General features: G+C 41.0%; 1 protein-coding gene across 2 annotated transcripts in view; it reads right to left on the reverse strand.

Moving 5' to 3' along the window:
• Positions 1-25,349, reverse strand: part of LOC137615401 (tudor domain-containing protein 3-like) — an 83,892-nt gene that overhangs the window by 34,837 nt on the left and 23,706 nt on the right. For both annotated transcript variants that reach the window (XM_068345259.1, XM_068345260.1), the window contains exons 5-7: positions 4,257-4,398; positions 1,689-1,901; positions 963-1,100 (exon numbers count right to left, since the gene is read on the reverse strand). In XM_068345259.1, the coding sequence (XP_068201360.1) occupies positions 963-1,100; positions 1,689-1,901; positions 4,257-4,398 (493 nt within the window). The remainder of the gene's footprint in view (positions 1-962; positions 1,101-1,688; positions 1,902-4,256; positions 4,399-25,349) is intronic.

The following is a 25,349-nucleotide window of genomic DNA, read 5'->3' on the forward strand; positions in this document are numbered from 1 at the left end:
TATACATGTAACTAAAATGTAGGATACATTCCCAACAGACCAGTCAAAATGAGCATAGCTACACATAAAGCTGGAAATAACATAGGAAATGTTTAAATTAAGATGATGAAGCCAATCTTTAATAAACCATGAATTTTTTATGCACTTCCTATATTCAATAAGGAAAATATGAAAATTCTATTGAATACACTGCACAGTATGCAGTTTTCAGAGACAAAAAGATTTTAAAGAATTTCATTTGACAGTTGAAATTATATAAAATGCTTATATTCTTCAAATATTTACAATACCTCAAAGTTTCCACACTGTTGTTTGTTGTTAAGTACTTAAAATTACCTTAGAAAATAAAATATATATCTGATCTTGATACAAAATCAAACTGTACATCAGCAAGAACAATATCTTTTAATTAATTCAAAATGGAATTTAACCAGAAAAGTGGTATGAATATTTTCCCCATCACATAATTACAACAATATTTCTATTAATTTTATCCCCCTCTAAAAATCCAGTTACCGGTACATTTAAATAATTACAAAAGGAGACTCATTCCCAACATTTGTTACTCTGCAGTTAGACTCTAGAATCTACTAGTTATATATTACCTTGAAACAATAGTGATACTTTATTAACTATCCTGAAAGATGAGAATTAATCTAAAAGATAAAATTTTCTGATTATTTAGTTGCATTTTTTATTCATATATTCTGTTAATCATCATCATTGTCATATTTGATTTTGGAAATTTTTCTTACTGTTTTTTATGTTTCATATACAGTACTGTATCTTTGAGACAGATACATCTAAATGTATGGCTAATCCGATCCAATTACCACTGAATTAAAGACATCCCCATTATACTTGGTTATATAACATTCTTCTAGCCATTACTTCACCTTAACTTTCATAAATGTATACCTTTTTACATTACTCAAAATATCAAAAGATAATGAGCAACTTACAGCTCTGAGCTCACGGATGGCCTTCACAGGATCATTCTTATTATGCCTCAAGGCCCACTCTGCCACCTCTTGAGAAAATCCAGCATTGATTACCTTCTGCACACTGGCATCTAGCATCATCTTTCCACCTCCAAAAACCTGCAATCAATCACTAAAGATTAAAAATGAAAACAATATTAAATTATCAAATCAGCTTCTAACCAACAAATTGAACAAGTCACTTAAAAACTAAAGCTACTTTGTCAGTACTTTGCCACTTGGAACCATGTGGTGGTAGGGTTTTCTAACCAGCAAATCATGGGATTGCAATTCCTGTACTTTAGAGAAGATGCTAGTAAAAGACTGCTTTAAAAAAGCTCTTGGAGAACAAGTGGTGATCAAGTGCAGATAAATATCTTTTACATAATTTACTAAACAAAGATATATACTGTATACATTTCTATTGAAACTGGCTATGACAAGATCAACAAACATTTTTATGTCAGCATATATTGATATAAACAGTACAATAGCATTGGTATTTCAATTGAGGCTTGTATATTATGATTTTCCCTGTTTCTGGAGATGGGTTTTCACATAAATTTATTTCAAGTATCATGAAGCACTGTACAGTACAGTACAGTAAGGTACAGTACTCCAAATCTATGAGCCGGCCTTACATCTTAGGCAAGATGACTATAACAAGGAAAGCTTATAAATGCTAAAGGACTTCTTCATGTACTTTACCTTTCCCTGGCCTTCCTTGGCTAATTCCTTCACAGCTTGCTTACGTTGGCTTTCAAATTCATCATCCCCCTTATCTTTTTCAGAATCCTTCAGTGCTTTGAAGTGTCTCATTTCTTCAGCATTCTTTTTCTCGATGCGTTTCCCAAAAGGTACCCAAAGGGGGGGTCCTGAACCATCGGTGGCTCGCACTATTCGATTGTACTTGGAAATACTCTGTAATGTAATTGAAAGGATATTCAATAGTAATCTATGCTGTTAGAAAAATTATAAACTTATATATACTGCACATAATGTACAAATTTTATCACTGACAAATTAAATGTTTCTTATCACCAATCATATATACATACACACAAAAATTTTAACCATAAAACATATGACAATCATTAATACTTCAAGAACAAAGTAGTTAATAAACAGAAGAGGGAAAATGAATATGATACTTATTCTATTATGATTGGAAATACTAAACTTTTATAAACTATTTGGTACCTTTTATCTAGTATTCGAGCATAATTCTATTAAAACACGTCATGATTACTGTAGTTATTTACAATTCAAATTCTATGAACATCCCATGCAGTTCAATTTGTAATCCATATCAAAATTACTTATTTGCATAAGATCACTTTTGAGCTAAAATGTATCTATCCATTTGTTTCTGAGTTATCTAAAAACAAGGAGCACATATATTCAACATATTGATTTACTTATTGTGTTTTCATGGATTCATCTGCTTAAATGACAAATGGACAAACATACAAGTCCTCTTATTTCTGTTTTGTTTAATAATGGTACAGCCTACATGATATGAACACTTCACTTCATTTACTTTACTTTCATTTGAATTTTGGGTATAAAAATTATGTAAAAAGTTTTCTGTTATACAATATAAAGGGTAAGTAACTATGATAAGACTTTTAGATACACCTAGGCTACATTTTATATAACTATATTTATATGGCCTATGAACAATACCAATAACTAAGGAACCAATTCTTAATTGCAAAGAAACCTGTGCAATAGCAATTTGAACATGGCTATTCCATATTTGGAAAGTCACCTTATTATCATTATTATAATTACTATCCAAGCTACAACCCTAGTTGGAAAAGCAAGATGCTATAAGCCCAGGGGCTCCAACAGCGAAAAATAGCCCAGTGAGGAAAGGAAATAAGGAAATAAATAAATAAATGAAGCATAGCCGATACCTGGGTTAAACCTCAGAAAATTAGGAATGAACTGATCAATTTATGATATTTAGGGGTTGAATTGTAAAAGAAAACAACCATCAAACAGTCAAGAGATCAGAGCAGCAGTGTTTTCATACTGGTTGCAGAAAAAAAAATTAAAAACTATTCTGTGGCAGGGGCTTTCCCCTCATGCTACCTGTGACTACCAACCATACTGTTAACGATTCAATGCCCATTCCAGCATCGATGAAGACATACCCCTATTTCAAAGACCGAAAGGTTTACATACAAGTAGGAACAATTTGGTAAAGAAAACGATACTCATGGGCTAAAAGATAAAGAACCCTGTATTATAACACAACTTTTTAATATATAAATTAGTTTTAGCTTGAAATTTCAGGGCTTAAAAAAATCAAACCAAGAAAAAAACCACGAGTCTCTGCTACATGGTACAGGTATCAGTTAGAAGCTAGTCACAATAGTATTACCTTTTCAGAAAATTCAGATTATGTAAGAACTGTATAGTAAAAAAGTTACATAATTACTATCAACAAGGGATTATAATGCCTTTCAACATGTAACAATGATTTTCAATACATTATAATAGTCAGGCCTTCTCCATCACGAGGCTCAATACTACACAGTACTCTAGAAGTTTTATTCCAGCTGTGACCAAGATATGGAATGATCTTCCAAATCGGGTAGATGAATCAGTAGAACTTCAAAAGTTCAAACTCCCAGCAAATGTTTTTATGTTGAACAGGCTTACATAAGTCCTTTTATAGTTCATATATCAAATATCTGTTTTATTGTTGTTGATGTTTTTAAGATATTTTATTTTAATTTTCATTACTTCTAATATCATTTATTTATTTCCTCATTTCCTTTCCTCACTGGGCTATTTTTCCCTGTTGGAGCCCTTGGGCTTATAGCATCTTGCTTTTCCAACTAGGGTTGTAGCTTAGCTAGTAATAATAATAATAATAATAATAATAATAATAATAATAATAATAATAATAATAATAATAATAATAAGATGTTGGACCATCTACTAGTTACTGTATTTAAAATATTTTCATCTTGATATATTGTATATGTACCACTCCTAATAAAAGACAAAGCCACATGCCAACAGTAAAAAAAAATAACAATAAATTAAGTGATTTTAATTTTGAAAGAAAAATTAGAAAAAATAAACTCAAACTGGTAGTAAAGGTTCAAAATTGTAATAATGAACATTAATAAAATAGTTAATCCTTCATCCTATTCATATCTTAAGGGGTAAAATTTTCTTTAGAATAAATGCAAAAAATTGCATCTTTCAACTATTTATATATCAAACAAGACATAGAAAATAACACAGTTCAGTACATACCGATGAAAGTTTCCATTTGTCGAAAAGCTCTTGAACTGTACCACCAACGACAGTGATGTTGTTTGGATATAAAAGAACAAAGCCTCCATTTATTACTATCTTCCCTGATAGGCGTACTTTTGTTCCAGGGGCAGTTTTCAGACTGAAAATAGGAAATTACGTATAAATAAAAAACTTGGAATTATATAAAATACATTTAAAACTGTAATATGGAAATGAATTGTAAGCATGAAGTTAGCATAAGGTTAAAATAATTGTTTTCAAGATATATTTTTCACAAATTGTCTAAGTATATCTTTCCCAACCCTCAATCTCAAATGACACGTATAACAACATAAATTTCGACAATGAAAATAATTGGTGAGATCACCTATGTGGGAAAACCCTTCCCTCAACTACTGTCTCCATTTTGTACTAAGGTTTTATATAGTACCCACTCTTAAACACTGTAGGTGGCTTACAGTTATTTTTGTTACATTTTCATTTTCTCATGATGAAATTACAGTACCTTATCTCCCTGATTTATTTGTTGATAACATGTATAAGTTTTCAATTACTAGTGCTTTTTGAGCAGTATTAATCACCAACAATAGACTAATCACATTTTTGTTATTTCTGAATAGTAACTATCTAACTATCCCACACTCCTGACTTCTCCTTATGTCCCATATACAAATAAGTAATAACTTTGGAGTATAAATAACCGTGTTTCCTACTATATTTCTCAAATGATGAGAGATGGCTATTACACACACACACACACAAAACAATCATCACCCAATAAGTTTACTCTCAGTAATACAATACATAAAATATCTACAAAGATCATATTAGGACAAACAGATAGACAGCTGTCACGAGAACAGGCAGGATTTAGTAGTGGTTAGCCATGCAATTAACTAGGTAATGGAAAAATCAAGAGAATATGACAAACAAAATATGGGATTTATAGACAGGAAGCTTTTGATTCTGTCAAAACTTTGCAGTAATGAAAACCCTTCAAAAACAAGGAAGTTAATGACTTCCTAACAGTGCACCTGCTTAGAAAGGATCTGTAAAACTAACCACCTATATTGACACAAGTTGCAAATGGCAGAATGCCGTTCATCAATGCTACCGAGTGCTTTACCAAACTCCTATGGAAAGAAGGCAAAATGGCAATACTGTATGTATTACCGGTAAGTTGCAAAGCAGGTGCATGTCTTCCGTTAATCATATCCCTGAGACGGATAGGATACTCTGGTGGGTGCTCTATCCTTTCCTAGATATGCCTGTGGCCAGCAGATTCCTCCAAGGTAAGGAGTTCCCTTAAAGAGAGTTGTCATGCAGCTACCAGGGTAGATCATCCAGTACTCCTGCTCCATCAAAAGTATGGCGAACGATGGTTGCCGACTAGTAATACTTTAGGAACTACCGGAGCGATTGCTGAGAAGCTGCCTGTGAAGAACTAACCTCTGTCAACGAAAGTGACAACTCTAGAATGAGTGCAAAGACCTAGGTAATTATAGACTAAGGTTTGAAGATCTCTGCCTTTGTAGGTAATGGACGGGAAATGTGATGCGTACCAGCTGGTGGGACACAATGTCACGAGTGCCTATCTTTGGTTGGTGAGGATCCTTGCCAACAACCATACGAGCACAATGTGGCATCTTGGTGCTTGTACAAATGCTGAGAGCAGAGCTGATATGTCCCCTGTTCCAATCCCTATTGCACAAGAGATTTGGAAGATCTTGGTGCCTGGTAAAATTTCCAGGCTTACGAAAATCTCAAGTCCTGGACTGATCTCTAAGCGTGGGAAAATCTAGGTTGTGGAACAGTCTCGGAACATCAGAAAATTTCAAGCTTTGAAAGATTCCAGCATGTTGGAAGACCTCAGGACTGGGAGTGCTGGGAAGAAGCAAACAATAGGTGACATATGTAATATTTCCATAGTGACTCAAAAGTGATGATCACTGAAGAACGAGCGCAAGTACCTCTGAACTGATTCGCGAAGGCATGGTTCCCAATCACGATGGGCGGCCAACGATGGGAGGTGATAATCATAGAGAACAAGCAAGAGGAATCCTGTCGTGAGAAGAAAGAACACAATCGGAATGTTCCGGAGAAGATGAAAAAGATCTGTAACCCCAAAGTCACTGGAGGACAGCTCCTAGAGACCCAATCACATAGAGTCCGACAAAGTGTAGAAGACTGATCTGGTACTGTACAGTAGTCACAGGTCACGAGACATCTCAAGCAGTGACAGAATGAGTAGAGAGTGATGGTGATATGGATAGCCGGGATTGTGGAGATCTTGTGTGTGGTGATTATGTCGTAAGATCCGCCAGCTGGGACCAGTCTGCTATCATCATCACATTCGTGCTGCTCGATTGCACACTCCTGATGGACTGTTGTCTCTAGAATTCAGAAAAGGGAGGGGGATGAGGGTAGTGCTTATTTCCTGCATGAAGGTGTGCATGTTCAGCAAGTAAACACATACCACATACTGAAATGTAATCTTTGGGAAGGAAATGTACCCATTACAAAACCTCTTGCCTCATACATACCAGGATCACCTTCCTAAGTGGATACATTCCTAGTATGTACCGGTGAATCTTTCGATGTTCGTTTGAAGCGTTCACGTCAGTGAAGCATCATGGGGCTGGAGAAAGATAAGGGTTGCTGCCAAAGTCTTGACCAGATGCTTGTACCGAACCGTATTTCCGGAAAAGCATGGGTTTTAGATACGAAACCTCCCATACCTCGCGTAGGGGAGAGAACATACGGTACTAGGATCGTCTTTCCGAGTGGATAAGTTTTCAGTACGTACCGGTGGTTCTTGCAACATTCTTTAAAGACTTGGTGTCACCTAAGTATCCTGGAAGTGTTCCAGTATCAGCAGCGCTTGTGGTTGAGACCTAGGACTGGTAGCAGGAGCACGAGACTCGGCCCAATTGGTCATCTTGTGCTTTGGTAACTATGTCTACAGTACTTCTCTTTGGGGCAGCAGGTGCCACATCTGAAGATACAAGAACAGTAGATGTGACAGGGGAAGATAAGTGTTTATGCTTCAGTTCACTGTTGGTCGTACAAGAGTGGAAAAGGGCGGAGCCCTTCATCCATGGTGCCTGTGAGAATGCTTGATACCAGAAGAAGCAGCATGTGCTGAACCTTCTTCCGGTAGGGAATGATAGCAAGTACGTGATGTGGAGTTTCGATAGCCATAAGAATGGTCATGTAAAGTCACATCTTTCAACTCACACACAAGGAATGGGAAGGCACCATGTCATTGTCCAATCTCGTAGTGTGAGGGATCTCGAGATGTAGACTGACCTTAGAGTGTAGGAAGATTTTGATATGTCAGCATAGAACACGGAGATGAGGCAGGTGAGAGGTGCCTTGATTCTAACGTAACAATCACTCAAGGGTAAATGCTAGGAGTCTGCGTGAGTGGTGTCCTAATTGTGTAGAGACCGGTGTGCGCAGGGATCCAAAGTTTGTGGAGGGTCGGTCAGCAGGAAACCAATGAGAAATAGGTCATAACGAGACGGTCTGCAGACTTCATCATGTTCACGTTCGCTGATCATGGAGACTGAGCTTGTGTATCCCAGGCACATGGAGGGTTGATCAGTAGGAGACTGACAGTCTGCTGCTGCCATCACGCTCCTGCTCATTAATCAGTATGGTCCGAGCCTGTGAAAGTGGAGACCTTGTGCATATGTGTGAAAAACAGTACATACCAAGGCAGTAACTTCTGAATCCATGAACATGGAGACTTTACATGAGAAAATTTGTTCATAGAGCTCATTTTCATTGAGCCTGTGAGCATGGAGATCAGGAGCGTGGAGTCCTGTGTGCATGGAATCCTTGTGCGCAGTGAAAAGCTGTCTCAGTAACTTAGTCGATATAGTCTGATTACATCCTGATGTTGCTTGTGCAAGGGGGAGTTTACCACGATCCTACTGCTTGGTTGACATCTTGCTGGGTGGTGATCTCATCACTTCTAGGGATCTATGAGGAGGAGGACAGGAGAGACAGCAGCATCCTTTTTTCATGATTAAGGGCACAACTGCTGGTAACAGGCAAGTGAACACCTATACCATGTAAAGCTCGGTCATGGGTATGATCTTGGTATATACTGCTCATCCTAGTATGTACCATCTTCATGTATGCAGGGAGAAATCTTGGAAATCCTTAAACACTGATGTGCTCAATTGAAGGAAGGTTTTTGTTTCCGTCAAGTGTCTTCCTATTCCCAGAAAGGGGCTAAGGACAAAACACCTGGCTGTATTTTCTCTATCTTGATAGAGTTCCTGTAGTCTTTTCCCTCATTGTGTGTCATCATCCTGTAAGACCCAGTAGAAGGCAAACCTCAAATTCTTCCTTCTCCTCTGCCTCATCTTCGTGAGTCTTCACTGCTATTTCTAGAGGAGAAAAATTTAAAAAAGTCATTAAGGATGTTCCAGAAGACCGATCGATAGGGATAGCATATGCATGACTCTTGGCATTGCTCTCACTATGGGAGAGAGAATACAGTACAAAGAACCTCCTTTCTTTGTTAAGAGCCAAAAGTTGTCCAAGAATGGGAAAGAACATCAGCACACTAAATTCTGGGGAGGTGACTCTGCTAGCTATGGGTCTTAACACAGCTTTTACCTGTTCTTGGTTTTATGACAGGAGAACTAAGTGCCAAGAGTTGACCCACAGCGGGAAAAAACATTGGCGGCCAGACAGTACTACATTGGTTCTTTTTCTCTGGTTACGGTTCATTTTCCCTTTGCCTACACATACACCAAATAGTCTGGCCTATTCTTTACATATTATCCTCTGTCCTTATACACCTGACAACACTGAGATTACCAAACAATTCTTCTTCTCTCAAGGGGTTAACTACTGCACTGTAATTATTCAGTGGCCACTTTCCATTAGTAAAGGTAGAAGAGACACTTTAGCTATGGTAAGCATCTCTTCTAAGAGAAGGACACTCCGATATCAAACCATTACTCTCTAGTCTTGGGTAATGCCATAATCTCTGTACCATGGTCTTCCACTATCTTGGATTAGAGTTATCTTGCTGGAGGGTACACTCAGGCATACTACAGTATTCTATTCTATATGATTCCTCTTCCTCTTGTTTTGTTAAATTTTTTATAGTTTATTTAGGAAATATCTATTTTAATGTTGTTACCGTTCTTAACCCTTTTACCCACAGGCTATTTGGAAATTTCCAACCCTTAACCCTCAGGGGTTATTTTTTATTCAAGCACATTTTGTAGTATATATTTTTCAAATTGCTCTAACAGCCTTAATTTTCGTCATAGAGAGGTCAAGTTGGTCTCATTCTCTTGGAAAATGCCTGAATTTTCTCAAAAAATTATCAAAAAAAAAAAAAAAAAGTTGTGAATAACATTTTTTTGCAGGGACGTACCAGTACGTCCATGGGGGTAAAGGGATGTGTTTTGTGAAACGTACCAGTAAGTCCTTTAGGGGTAAAAGGGTTAAAATACTTTATTTTTCCTTGTTTCCTTTCCTCACAGGGCTATTTTCCCTGTAGAAGCCCCTGGGCTTATAGATTCCTGCTTTTCTAACTAGAGTTGTAGCTTAGCAAGTAATAATAATAACAATAATGTGCTACTCTCATACAGAGTTGAGCACAAGCACTGTCCGTCAGGATGCTGTGCTGCCCTTGTTCTCTCATCCTGGATGATCTCATATTCCTTCTCTTTTGGGAGAAAGAGGGTAGCAGCGTGTGTCAAGAATTATCCCTAAACAGGAAGAAACATCAATACACACCACGTCTGTACCTGTTTCTTCCTGTTTGGGGATACAGTACTGTATTTCTTGGCACACGCTGCCGCCCTCTTTCTCCCAGTACAGTATAAGCAAATTTTTGTGTACTGTATAATTTTCTAAACTCATAGCGAATGGTTAACAGCATAGTACAGTAATCCCTTGCAATATAATGGTTCACTTATTGTTCCCTTGGTGCAGAGTGGGTTTACAAATACCTGTATATATAAATCTATATCGCAGACTCCTTTTCATATCGTGAGTTTCTGAGGGCATTAAGTTTTATATTTTTCATATTTCATTTATTTTTGTTAAAAATAATTCTTTTGGGGTTATAAAAGTTCAAAAGGGTAATTTTTGAGACTATAAAAGCTTAAAATGGTTTTTTTATTATAAAATTAATTTCTAAATATACTTACCTGGTAGTTTCGTCACGCGCACGGCAGAAATTCAAATTTCGCGGCAATCACCGCCATGACAGTAGGTGGTCATACATGAGAGCCATCTCTCATAGGTTACTAGAACCATTCCCAACATTCCTCAGAAATTCCATGCCCCTGTTTTCAGAGGGGAGGAGGGAGGGCCCTTTTATATATGTAACTACCAGGTAAGTATATTTAAAAATCAATTTTATAGTAAAAATACCATTTTTAAACATGTAACTTCCCTGGTAGTTACAGATATATAGCTGATTGACACCATTGGTGGTGGGTAGAAAACCTCATCCCATCGGGAATTCGTATAATTATTAATAGCTACAATTAGTAGTACCAATAATCTGGTTCTTACCTGATAAGGAAGCTGGCTTCAAAGTTATCCTGCCTCCTTTCGCCTGCATTCCTTAATAGACTCAGCGATCCACCCAAGGGGCTGTAAAAGTCTCTGTGGGGCTGCCACAAGGTCCTCGACCTTAGCGTGGCTAGACCTCCACCCTTGCTAACCTGGCATAGCCATGGATACTGATTCTGACCACCTACTCTAAAATTAAAAACACACACCATAAAAAAACTAACTTGACTTGCATCCCAGACTGTGGAAGGCTGCAACAACCTTCACAGACAACCTGTGAACACAAGTACAAGACAAAGGCAAGGGTATACTGTATATAAAAAATAGGTTATAGGGAAGAGGCAGTAGACCCTTCAACTACGACGCCGGAGATAACGTACGGACCCAGGAAACAGCAATTCTCATACTGGGTCTGGACATCTTTGAGATAAGTCTGCGAAGCTTGATTTACTTCGCCAGAAAGTAGCCTCCAGAATTGACTTCATTGACTTATTGTGCTTGTAAGCCATAGAAGTTGCAACAGCTCTAACCTCATGTGGTTTCACCTTAAGGATTGGGAAACTTCTTTTCTCACAATTCTGGTGAGCTTCCCTTATCAAATCCTTGATGAAAAAAGCTAAGGCATTCTTTGATAACAGCAAAGAGGGCTTTTTAACTGAGCACCAGAGGTTGTCTGTTTGTCCTCTCAGGTTTTGGGATGTGTGCAGATAAAATTTCAGAGCTCTCACTGGACAAAGGCCTCTCTCCTTCTCCCGTCCAACTAAGTGAGATACCCCTGGGATGGTAAAAGATCTAGGCCAAGGTCGAGAAGCATTCTCGTTTTTCGCGAGAAAGCCCAGCTGAAGGGAGCAAACTGCATTGTCTCCATTAAAGCCCACCTTCTTGCTAATGGCTTGTAACTCTCCTACCCTTTTTGCTGTAGCCAATGCAACTAGAAAAAGTCTTTTTGGTAAGATCCTTCCAAGACACCTTGTCCAAGGGTTCAAACCTACTTGAGGTTAAAAAGGCCAGGACTACATCCAGGTTCCAAGAGGGGGTTGGATTGCCTTTTCTCTTAGTAGTCTCAAAAGATCTAATGAGATCTGAGAGATCCTTGTTACCTGATACGTCAATATGTCGGTGACGAAAGACGGAGGCTAGCATGCTGCGGTAACACTTGATGGTAGGCACAGCCAGCTTCTCTTTTGTTCCCAGATACAACAGAAAATCTTCTATATTAGCTATAGAGGTACTAGTAGAGGAAAGTTTGTTATTCCTGCACCATACTCTAAATATGTCCCACTTGGATTGGTAAACCCTAATAGTGGATGTCCTTCTAGCACTGGCGATAGCTCGTGCAGCCTCCCTTGAAAAGCCCTTCGCTCTTGCCAGCTTTTCGATAGTCGAAAGGCAGTCAGATTGAGAGCGAGGAGATTCTGATGGTACCTCTCTAAGTGAGGCTGTTTGAGTAGATCGCTCCGATTTGGTAATGTTCTGGGGGTATCTACCAGCCACTCCATCATCTCCGCAACCCAAGGTCTCATGGGCCAAAATGGAGCTATCAGGATCATGCGGGCGTTGGGTGATTCCCTGAACTTTTTTAGGACTCTGTCCAGGATCTTCAATGGTGGAAAAGCGTACACGTTTAGACCCTCCCAGTTCAAAAGAAAAGCGTCCACTGCGGCTAACCTCTTTGTCATTTGTGTGGCAAAGAGGTCTATTGAGGGTTGACCCCACAACATCCAAAGGCTGGTGCACACCTCGTGATGTAGGGTCCACTCTGTAGTTAGAACTTGCCTTCTTCTGCTGAGAAGATCCGCCCTGACGTTCTTTTCCCCTTCTATGAAGCGAGTTATCAGGGTTATGTCCCTTGCTTTCGCCCACAGAAGTAGATCTCTCGCAGCCTCGTAAAGTGAGTCCGAACGAGTGCCTCCCTGCTTTTTTATGTAAGCCAACGCAGTGGTGTTGTCTGCGTTGATCTGAACCAATCTTCCCTGGACTTCCTTCTGAAAGTGAATGAGGGCTAGGTGAATGGCCACTGGCTCTTTGATATTTATGTGCCATTTCCTCCGAGACTCTATCCACAGACTTGATATCTCGGCCTTCCCGAGTGTTGCACCCCACCCCATGTCTGAAGCGTCAGAGTACAACACTAGGTCGGGGTTCCTCTGGGGATTGGCATCCACTTTTCCAGACTTTGACCTCTCGTCCAAAACTTCGCCAGATGAAATTGAAGAGGCCGTAAATGGAGTCTTCCCAGGGAAACGAACTGTTCGATCGATGAGAGGGCGCCCAGGAGACTCATCCAATCTCTCACCGAGCAGGACCGTAAGTCTAGGAAATGTCGCACCTTTACTAGGCAATCTAGAATGCGTTTCGGGGCTGGAAAAGCCCGAAAAACTGCTGAGTGAATTCTCATCCCCAGATAAATGATATTCTGTGAGGGTGTTAGTTGAGATTTGGCCAGGTTCACCATCAGACCTAACTGTTGCGTTAGGGACATTGTCATTTGAAGAGCCTCCAGACACTTTTCTTGTGATTCTGCTCTGAGTAGCCAGTCGTCCAGGTACAAAGAAATCCTTACTCCCTTTAGGTGAAGCCAGCGAGCCACGTTGGCCACCACTCGGGTAAAAACGTAGGGAGCCGTGCTCAGTCCAAAACAGAGTGCTTTGAACTGATAAGTGGTCTTGAGGATCACGAACCTTAGAAATTTTCTGTGGTTCGGGTGTATCGGGATATGAAAATACGCATCCTGCAGATCCAATGACACCATCCAGTCTCCCTGTCTGGTGCCTGCAAGGACTGACGTCCAGAACAGGTCTCCATCCCCCCGAGCTTTTCGGAACTAGGATAAGTCTGTTGTAAAACCCCTCCGAGGAGGTGTCCTCTACCACTTCTATGGCTGATTTCAACAGCATAAGGTTGACTTGCTCTTGAAGAGCTGCTGCCGTGTTCCCTGAGTAGGTTGTTGTCAACTCTAAGGGTTTTGAGAACATGGGAGGCATTCTCAGGAAGGGGATCTTGTATCCTTCCTTGAGGACATTGATTGTCCAGATGTCCGCCCCCTTTGGCTCCACTCTCGTCAAAAGTGGGATAACCTGGCTCCCACTAGTGTCTGGAGGTTGCAGGTCTCACTTCCTTGATTTGGGTTCCTGTCTTGGGAATCTGCAAGCTTGACCTCCAGCAGCAATTCTCTGAGTTCCCCTTGAAGGGGCTCTCCCACGAAAGGGCTGGCGAGTGGGAGGAGCTTCCTTTTGCTTCCTTGCTAAGAAGCTAGCCGGGAAGACTTTTTTAGCAGTCCTAGAGATAAGAGCTTGCGTAGCCTGTTGTGCCAGAGCTGCCGACAAGTCCTTTACTAAGTCAGGAGGGAAAAGATGATTACCCAAAGGAGCAAATAAAAGTTCAGATCTCTGAGCAAGAGTCAAACCTGAAGATAGGAAGGAACATAGCATAGCCCTCTTTTTAAGAACTCCTGCCGTGAAAAGGGCGGAAAGTTCGAAGGAGCCATCCCTCACGGCCTTCTCAAGACAGGCAATCAGATGCATCTGAGCCTCGTTCTTTGGGTCTGTGGCCTCTGCGAGAGCTCCAAGAGTCCAGTCCATAAGGCTGAAGACTTCTATCGTCCTAAAAATGCCCTTCAGCAAATGGTCCATCTCAGAAGTGGACCACGTAATCTTCGACTTGCTCATGGCTGACCTGCGTGAGGCGTCAACAAGTCTGGAGAAGTCTCCCTGGGAGGAGGCAGGAACTCCCAAAAAGAGAACTTCCCGTCTCATACCACACACTAGATCTGGAGGCCAGTCTAGTCGGTGGAAAGGAAAAGGCAGCCCTAGATCTTTCCTCTTGGAAGTCCATTGGTTGAGAGTTGAGAAATGATCTTTTCATAATAAAATAAATTTTTGAATATACTTACCTGCTGGTTATATAATGCCTAAAGTCCCTGGACGCCTCGGCAGGAAATTCAAAATCTCTTGCGCAGCTAGCGCAGATATGCCAGGTGTACCCCAGCGCCCTCGCGGTACCACAGGTAGAACTATACCCAACCAATTCAGATTTTCCATGCCCCATGGTCTCTAGAGGGGAGGAGCGTGGGTCTAAAACTTATATAACCAGTGGGTAAGTATATTCAAAAATTTATTTTATTATGAAAATATAATTTTTGAATATAAAACTTACCCGCTGGTTATATAATGGCTGATTGACACCCATTGGTGGCGGGTCAGACACAGCTGCATAATTGGAAATTCACTTAAGAGTTACATAAACAACATAAGCGGTTCTAACCTGATAAGGAAACTGACAGCAATGCTCTGCCTCATTTTGTCTGTTATCCTTAGGAGATCCAGTGATCCACTTGGGGCTGATGATCTCTAGGAGCTGTCAAACGGTACAACCACCTATAACATGACAGGACCTCAACTAATACCCTTGTTCCGGGCGCTCTCTAGGAACAAAATGACCACCTGACTAGGTCAAAGATTGCGGAAGATTGCCGAACAATCTTCACGTACAATCATAAAAATATATATAACAGTTCCAAGAGAAGAACAGGGGTACTAGGAATTTAGGGAAATGTAGTGGAGAATGTTTCAACTACTATTGCACTCGTTGTTGCAAGTGATCCCAGAACGTAGACGTCTTCATAAAGAGACTGGACACGGTAAAAGTAATGCAAGGCGAATACAGGATTACCCCTTCACAAGGCTGTACTGTATATGCGATGCTCTGCAGAGAACAGTTTAGTTTAAAAGTTACCGAAGCTTCTACAGCTCTAACTTCGCGAGTCTTTACTCTTTCAACATCTTATGATCTGTCACCCAACCGTATGGAAAAACCTTTGTAACCAAAGTCTGTACGAGATGATAGAATGTTTAAGACATGGAGAGCGCAGGCTTCTTGACCGTGCACCCAAGAGTTATGAATAGACTCTTAACCTCTTTGTTCTTGTCCCAATAAAACTTCATTGTTCTAATCGGGCAAAAAACTCTTCTCAGCCCATCCCAAACCAAATTCGAGAGAATAGAGATCCTGAAAGATTTAGGATATGGATGAGAAAGATGTTTGTTAATGACCAGGAATCCAGGTTGCAAGGTACCTATGGCTTAAGGGGACCGTCCGCCATGGGGTATCGACATAACTTTCAGAAATCGAAAATCGTTTTATGGCTTCTATGTATGCGTAAACATGTCGTACATACTCCCCAGAAGTTTCAGCCAATTATTTTTACAAATAACGAAGATATAGAGGTTTTTAAATTATGACGTCATCCTTACTGTGTCGTCTGCATGACTGAGTTTGACAAAATCGTCTTTGTGTGTTAATTTTGCATATCTATAGCGATTTTTCACTTATATTTCGAGCTATCGTACATCTGGCAGAAATGGAAGGCATTGGTAGAGTGTAGATGAACGAAATCTACTCCTACAATAACAGAAGCCAAAGTTTCCAAAGGTGTATAGAAGTTACAATGTATGTTTTGTTTACTAGAAGTTCGTATGTACATTGTGTTTCGACAACGCCCTTGGGAACATTATAGCAAGGCCAATGTTACCTAAGGTTATAGAAAGAACAAATAGTCAATCATTCTTCCAAACAATGAAGATATAGCGGTCTTTAAATGATGACGTCATCCTTATGGCGTCGTCTGTATGACTGAGTTTGACAGATGTGCAGTTCTCTCTCTCTCTCTCTCTCTCGAATTATTTACCACTGCCATTTATACAAATACTTTTATTCTCTCTCTCTCTCTCTCTCTCTCTCTCGAATTATTTAAAACTCCCATTTATACAAATACTATAATAACAATGTTCAACAAACTCACTCACTCACTCACTCACTCACTCACTCACTCACTCACTCACTCACTCACTCACTCACTCACTCACTCACTCACTCACTCACTCACTCACTCACTCACTCACTCACTCACTCACTCACTCACTCACTCACTCACTCACTCACTCACTCTCTCTCTCTCTCTCTCTCTCTCTCTCTCTCTCTCTCTCTCTCTCTCTCTCTCTCTCTCTCTCTCTCTCTCGTACTTCTGGCAGAAATGAAAGGCATTGGTAGAGGGTAGGTGAATGAAAACTACCAGCTACGAAAACATCAGCAAAGTTTCCAAAGACATATAGAAATTATAATGCGTGTGTTTATTTACTTGAAGTTCGTATGTTGATTGTGCTTTCACAACGTCCTCTGGAATTTTATAGCAATGCCAATGTTACATAAGGTGATAGAAAGAACAAAAAGTAAGTGGAGAACAAGAAAAAAGAACCAAGAAAGAGGGAAACATGGATAAGAGTACAAAGCTGAAACCTGCTAACTAAAACACTGGCAACAATTAAGAGATCGTTGGCAACTCATAACATAGGAATAGTAAACTGAGGGTTCAAATACCTCGTTTAGGGTGCATTTATGTAGGAATAAACAATAAAAGTTACCATAATAATATTATCTTGATTTCATTTAGAAAAGAAGCGAAAGTTTGCTGCAAATCTTTAGGAGCTCATAACTCAAAAACATACTTATTCCCACTTAGGTACATTTTTCTCACTTATTTGTTGTTCGATATTAGAGAAAAAGATATCGTTGAAAAGAAGAATAAAAATCCCACAATTCTGTCAGACAAAATTTTGATTTTCTTTTTACATTTTTTTTCACGATTATTTTACGTCTAGACGAGGAAAAAAAATAAAAATTCATTAAAAAAAACAGAAAGGAAAATAAAAATTCTGTCTGACAGAATTGTTCGGTTGATAGAGTAGATTTTGTGGTATAAGTTTCAATACAATTGGTATAATAGTAGTGGGGAAAAATGTACCTAAATATTTTTTTTAAATCATGATTTTTGCTGATAAATCCAAAAGTTTTTGATCAAATGACTTGAAATTTTTATAGGATGAAGGTATTATATATGTCTAAAACATATATAGAAATTGTGTAATTTGGATCATTAGAAAAAAAAATGGCGGACATGGCGGACGGTCCCCTTAACCAATGTGAAGTCCGTGTTCTTGCTAAAAGAGTGAACTTCACTGACTCTCAACTATGGTAGACTTACTCAGAAAGTCTCCAAAGTTAGGTCTTGAAAAGAAACCAAGGGTAAAGGGTCGGATCTGTCACTACCGCGAAACTCCAGAAACGAACCCTAAATTTCAGGCTGGCGCATCTTGCTGATGCCTCCAAGTCCTCTCAAATGATCTGAGAAGACCTATAAAGTCTCTATTTGATAGATCCAATCTTCTGCGTCTGAGGACAGATGCCCGCATACTCCTGTACCCTTTGATGGCCGAGGAGGAAAGAAAATGTTTTTTCTTCTAAGGTCTAAGAAAAAATATACCACTTGTGTTAGAGTTACCTAATGAAGAGCCGGCTCTAGCTCCACACCACTCCATAAAACACTCTAATTGGGTTGGAAAACCTTGAGGCAAATGTCCTTTTCACAAGCGAAAGCCTCAGCTGTCTCCTTCAAACAACCCTCTAGATCTTAGGGGTTTTCCGAAATACTGGAGGCAGCTAGGCCTAAAGCTTGAAGGTTTAACATAAAACGTTCGTGATCCTGACACGGGGAAAAGGACTAAAGACATGCTTCCAGCATGCACCCAGCATGGTCCCAGCATGAGTCCAGTATGGTTCCAGCATGCTGCCTACACCCAACATGTCGTGAGAGAGAAGAGGGATCTACATAGAACCGCCCGCCAAAACTTGTCCATATCGGTCGCAAGAAACCGATATTAAAGCTAGGCTTGTTGAAAAGAACCATCAACAACGTGAACCTCATGCTGTGAGGTTAAGACCTGATCGTGTGTAATCAGCGAGTGTTCAACAAACTTACAGTAAAGCCAAAGCGTTAGCTGCAAAGCCAGAGAGACGCAAAGGAGAGACAATGGTCTGTTTATACTGCTGTGAGAAAAAAAACTTGACTGTATGCGTCTAGCATGCGACCATAATGTCGCATGTGCTTGCATTGCCGTAAGGTGTCAGCGTGCCGTATGCGTTCACCTTGTCGTGTGGAAACAGCGCCGTGTGTGAGCCCCGCTTGCTGTAAATCTACAGCGTGCTGCGTGGAGGCGACAGCATCTCGACCGGTCATTGACGGAAAGACGGAACTGATTGCCGAGAGTTGTCCCGTGTAGGATGCGTCCGCATGAGTGAGAGTCACTCGTCCCGCAGACCGCGAAAATGGGACAACTCGTTGAAAGGATCGACTTTGACTGTCAGCGTCCAACATACGACCAGACTGGCGTCTGCGTCTGTGACTGTGTGAGGGAGAGACCAGAACTTGCGTCTGTGTCTGCGTGACGTCTGCCGTAAGAGAGACCAGACTTCTACAAGCACCCGCTCTAACGCTTCTCGTAACAAGAGCATATCCCTGCGAGGAAGCGTTACAAAGCATAGGAGAACTAGGCCTTCTGACACTGGTCGGAAAACCATTTCTTTGATCTCTGGTAGTCCTTAGACTCTTTAGGAGAAAATTTTCTCCCCCCCAAGAATCGTAAACGCTTAACACAGATGAAATAGACCTCTTTTAGCTCGGACCATATCTACACTCGCGGGGTAGCGAGTGCGCCAACCCAAGCATGGGCGATGGCCGGGAGAGAACATCAACCGCAGCCCTGAGAGCGACTTGGGAGAGTCCCTATGACATTTCAAGCGCGCCTTGTGCGCGAACTGAACGTATCCAATGCAGTGAGATACCGTCAACAGTGGTCGCTAGACCTCAGAAGAAAGTAATAGGGCTTTCCCCAAACTGGGGGAGGGAAAGAAGTGTGAACAGAAGCAGACTGAGCACCTTTTCCCCCGAAGAACTATGTGTCTTACACGATTCTGGTGCCGACACGTCGCCTTCTTCCGAAAAGAAAAAACTTCCGGCGAACGTTAGATACTGCAGGATAAGAAAACATACGACTCCTGAAAGGTCTAGGACAAATTGATTGGTGACTACCAAGTCTAGGTTTTGCGACCTTCGATGGGGGCAAAGCCTTTCCTCCCTAAAAGTGAGTCAGAATCCAGATTAAGAGCTAAGATTGTATGTGACTTGTATGACTTCCGCTTCTATCGCGGAAGAAAAAACACACTCGATTGCTTCCTGTTTAAACATCAAAACACTTTTGCTGCGAAGGAAAATTTTGTTCGCGTGCATACCTGACGAGTAACTTCCTAGTCTGGAAGACAGGGAAAACGTAGACAGTCATTCTCGTCAGGGAACTGCATTTTAATATGCAGAAAACAGTTAAAAGATCCACGATACCATAGCGATGACGAACTGATCGCTTCAAGACATTCCAACATCGTCATTCCAAAGTGGAGAAAGAACGTCTTGGACTGCATCAACAATATCGCTCGGCGGAACAGATGCTTATTGCACAAGGTCCGCGAAGAACCTCAGCCTACCGACCTTCCTTCTCCCAAGGGTTGGAACGTAAGGAAGAGATATAGGACTAGGGGCAAGGTGAACACTAACAAACACCTCCTCCAGAGCACTGCTCTATGTTTACGAGTCACTAACAAGAGCGGTTTAAAAGCATAATACCTTAAATCATAAAAGATCTGCCCGTGGTGGGAGATATACTTTTACGTTCTATTCTCATAAAAGGCCTTAATGCCCTTTCTGTTGTTGCAGCTGTAAGCACTGTATCAATCTCTATAGTAAGGTTCGTTATTTTTCTGAGAATGATTTAATGTTAATTTATTAATTTATTTTACCATTAATTTACTAGGCCAACGTTCCCTAAAGGAGCCCTTTGGGTTAAAGCATCTTGCTTTCCCAACTAGGGTTGTAGCTGGTTTGTAATAATAATAAAATAAAATAACTAGAGACACCATCAACTCAACTAGCGAAAACTCTGAAGTCGGAATGAGGAGCAGCAGGTAAAAAATATGAGGGAAAATCTTTAGAAAAATTCTCATGAGTTTCTGAAAGTTATTCCCTTCCTTTTACAATCTCTATCATAGGAAGAGAAGTCTTGATTCTTAGGAATCCACTCCTTATGATTCTGAATTCAGACCTCAATACTTAGAGGTTTTAATTCTAGTTCTCACAACCAAGAGTTAGAGCCGGCCTTGGTCCGAGAATATAATATCTTTCTAGTTAAGATTTATTTCTTAATATAGCGCCTGGAGCAACAATAACTTAACACTAGACGTTCATGGTCAGGTAGACATCAAAGTCTATTGTCATAGGTAGCGAAGCGTCCACCCGGACGCTGAAGCGTCCACCCCGACGCTGAAGCGCCCACACAGATGCTGAAGCGTCCACACAGACGTTGAAGCGTCCACACAGACGCTGAAGCGTCCACACTGGCGCTGAAGCGTCCATACTGACGCTGAAGTGTCCATACTGACACTGAAAGCGTCCACACTGACACTGAAAGCGCCCACACTGACGTGGCGCTTCGCTCCATTCCGTCGACGTTCCGTTTCCGTTGCCGCACTGTTCCGATGACGCTACACCGGCTCTGCTGCCTGGCGAACGTCGGCGCATCTGTATAAACTGATACTAGGTGCTATGAGCAGTAGGTTTGCGTTGAGCAGGTAATCGAAGTAAAGCATCCACTTTCTCCCACCATTGAACATTGCGGTTGGTAGGCCGCCTGTGCGACAACAAGTCCTCACTGTTAAAGACACGACGCCTGTGCGACCGTGTCAAAGACCGGAATCGAGACATCCAACCACACTGTTAACGGCAGACTGAAAAGACTGCATAAACGAAGATAGATGCTGTTTCATGCCTAACTACAAAGATCAAGGATCAACCTTAGGCGAAACGTATTCAGCATTAACTGCGTCGAACCATAGCGCTTGCCACTGTTGAGAGACGACACCCATCAGGTGGCGGTGGCGGCACTGCGTCTGCGCCGCATGAAACGTAACACACGCAGAACGAATCTAATTTTGTTTTCAGCTTAGCGCCTTTGAAAACACTAATACCTCTTACTGTCCGGAGAGAAGCTCCAGGCAATCTAAAGGGTGAGCGTTCTGGTGATCGACAGAAAACGCTCGAGAGGACTTCAGTTCCGGTCTTAAAAGACTGTAACGCCTGGTTACCCTTTCGATTCCTTTCGCCGTTTGACTTAACTTCTCCCCTGGGTCCGGGAGCTCGACAGAGGTCTAAGGCTAGGATAACGACAGGTCCGAATAGAAGCACTCTCCACTAAATAAAATTCACTGTACAATTTATCACTAAAAAATTTGCACTTTACTCTTTGGCACAAAGATAGTTTCATAATTACCTGAAAACCAAAGAATACACTCTCTCAAAGGAAACGAACTCCGTAGGCAGAGACTGATAATTCTGTCACTGGACAATTGTTTGAATGGGAATACAAAAGTACCGAATCCCATATAAATGTAACAAAATATCAAATATCAAATACAGTGATACCTCGGTACTCGACCATAATCCGTTCGAGATCCGTGTTCGACCTCCGATTTGTTCGAGTACCGAATTTTTTTTCCCCATAAGAAATAATGGTATATATTCTATTCCGTTCCCAAGCACTCGAACAGGCCCAAAATATTAATAAAACGTGTACCTAAACAACAATAATTATCTAAATGTGTATGAAATTGGTCAGAAAATCCTATAAAACAATTTTAAACCATTTACTGTACTAAAATAAAACAATTTTAAACCATTTTCTGTACTGTAGTGAACATACCTTTGAGCAGCGGTTCGATGGCATACAGGGATGGATGTGGAGAGGATGGAAGGGGGAGGTTACTGCTTGGAAGGAGAGTCCCCTTCCATGATGTGGCGGGGTAGTTCTCCTTCAGGAGTTGTTTCTCTCTCCAATGAAAGGGTGGGCAGATCTATTTCAGGGGTTTCTTCTCTTCTTTGTCTCTTCTTTGGAGGAGAAACAGGCTTTGATGTAGCAGCTTTCTTTTCTTTTGTGAAAAACTGGTCTATTGTTAATTGTTTCTTCCTCCTCTGCAGTATTCTTCGAAAATGATACATGACACTATCATTAAACATATGCACTGCCCGGTTTGCTACTGCAATTTCTGGGTGGTATTTTTCAGCAAAAGCCTGCACATCTGCCCACTTGGAACAAATTTCATTGATGAGAGAACTTGGAACATCCTCCCTTACCTCATCCTCTTCTGAAGATTCCTGCTCCACAATCAGATCCTGCTGCTGTTGTTGTTGCAGGTGCAATTAAAAGCACTGAAAATCACTAAATCACAACGAATGCTGATCGCGCGTTGTCTGAGTGACGCTCTCGAGAGAACTGATGCTTCCCGAACAAGCGAGAGTGGCCGAGATGGCGCGATCATCACAAAGCCCATGCGGTCGTCACGTGTTCGGCTGGTCGAGTACCGAATTTTTGGTCGAGCACCGCAGCAAAAATTTCTCGAAAATTTTGGTCGAACTCCGAATTGTTCGAGTATAGAGTCGTTCGACTACCGAGGTATCACTGTATTAAATATTACCTTAGTAGGTATAACATTTATAAAACAAAATAAACCCTTAAATTAAGGAATTCCAATAAGAGATGAATCATCACTCGTAATATTTGGAACATTTACACTTAATATAAAAACAATCTTAGTATTCCACTACGGAAACAACGATACATAGAATCGTGCACTACATCGATTCGTATAAACATTAAGTGAAATTTAACTTCCTTTAATTTCTGACTAAGGAAAAATACTGACAGGAACAATTAATTTCAAAATAAAAAGTTCCTTTTATATAGTACAACTAAAAAACTTGAGAAGTAAGAAGAATGTACTATTCATAAAAATCTCTACGAAATATCGTAATACTGTATTGTAACAATACTGATAACTGCGTAACAACTGAACGCTAGTTAATCTTAGCAAACAGATTGAAGATTACCTCAAGAAAACTATTAAAAGGATACAATTTTCTTAGATTAATAATCCTTTAATTAAATTTATAACTTAATATTTCAAACGAAAGTATTCACTTATAATTCTTGTAAAAGCAAGTCGGACTTATAGCCTACGACATAAGGCTGTGATGTCATCAATGGACGAGAAGTTTACCTTTTGTCCTATGCTTTTGTGAGGTTTAAAATAGGTCGATAAACCTTTAAATCTTACCTTTTAAGTTATAAATACGTGATCACATTTCAAATAAAAGAAAAAAGGCGAAAGCCCAAACTCAAAAAACGTTAATACATCACCAAATAACGTCCAAACAGAGCAAAAAGCGAGAAAGAATTTCCAAAAGAACCGACGGCTACGCCGGCAGGGAAAATCTGAATTGGTTGGGTATAGTTCTACCTGGGGTACCGCGAGGGCGCTGGGGTACACCTGGCATATCTGCGCAAGAGATTTTGAATTTCCTGCCGAGGCGTCCAGGGACTTTAGCCATTATATAACCAGCGGGTAAGTTTTATATTTATAAAGCTCTCTTAACCGATCTAGCAAGAACCATCTTCTTGAAGGAGGATGGCTTTCGGGGTCTGCCCTTCAAAAACTGAGAGGGCGGGCTCTGAGGCATAGGCTGAGTAAAGTCCTCTGGATACCGTGATGTTAGAACCGTCGGTAACTTTTTAAGGTCAGCTGCCTGTAGCGTATCCTGGGATTCCTCCTGTAAAACTTTGGCTAAGGGAATATCGATCTCCTGAGTCGAATGGGTAGGAGACAAAACCGTGTCATCCTGTCAGTTATCGTCTTCCATAAAGAACTCCTCATGCTGTGATGGAACATCGTGCAAGATTCCAGCCAGTAGCGAGGAAGCGTCACGCATGTCTCGAGGGAGAGCCATGTTTAAGTGCTTCCAGCATAAGTCCATCATGCTGTAAGGAGGCGTCAACATCGAGACTCGCATGCTGCGAGGGTAAGTCCTGCTCGCGTGCGTCCCGCATGCTGTAAGTTAACAGCGTGACGCGAGGAAGTGTTAGCTGGGCGTCCAGAGTGTCGCGAAGGAGAGACGCAGGAGTAATTCGCTGTCCGATAACGCCTTGGTTAGCGGCAGCTCCTTTCCTTGGTCTGTTGAAGTCTTTTGGTTCTTTTAAACGAGACTCCTCTGTTCGACAATTGTATGCGTCAAACAGGGACGAAATCGACCTCTTCCGCTCAGACAGATCTGACACTTGCGGCGCGTCCTGTGCGCCTCCAGACTGCAGCGAGGGAGCGTCACAATTCTTATCGCTAGCTGAACCGTATACCGATCACTGCAAGGGATCGTCAACCGTTGTCGGGTGACCATCAGGGGAATGTCCTTGCGACATTTCCCAATCTGAGGGAGGAGGAGAAGCGTGTACAGAAGTAAAATGAGCACCCTCTTCCTCTGACGAACTATGTGCCTTACGCGACTGTTTTGGCGCTGGCACGTCGTCTTCTACTGAAAGAAAAACTTCCGGCGAGCTCCAGTTACAGCAGGATGGTTTAGCAGGAGACATACGTCTCTTGAGAGGCCTTGAACGCAGTAGTTGGCGCCAACCAAGTGGCGGTTTTGCGTCATCCGACGAGGACGCACACTTTCTTACCTCGCCTTTTCAGCGGCGAGGGGGAGCAACCTGGGGATCGTCAATAGGATAGCTCGAGGGGACGTCCGTTCGCTGATCAAGGTCTGACATA

Source organism: Palaemon carinicauda, chromosome 21, assembly GCF_036898095.1.
Source record: "Palaemon carinicauda isolate YSFRI2023 chromosome 21, ASM3689809v2, whole genome shotgun sequence".
NCBI classification, from domain to species: domain Eukaryota; kingdom Metazoa; phylum Arthropoda; class Malacostraca; order Decapoda; family Palaemonidae; genus Palaemon; species Palaemon carinicauda.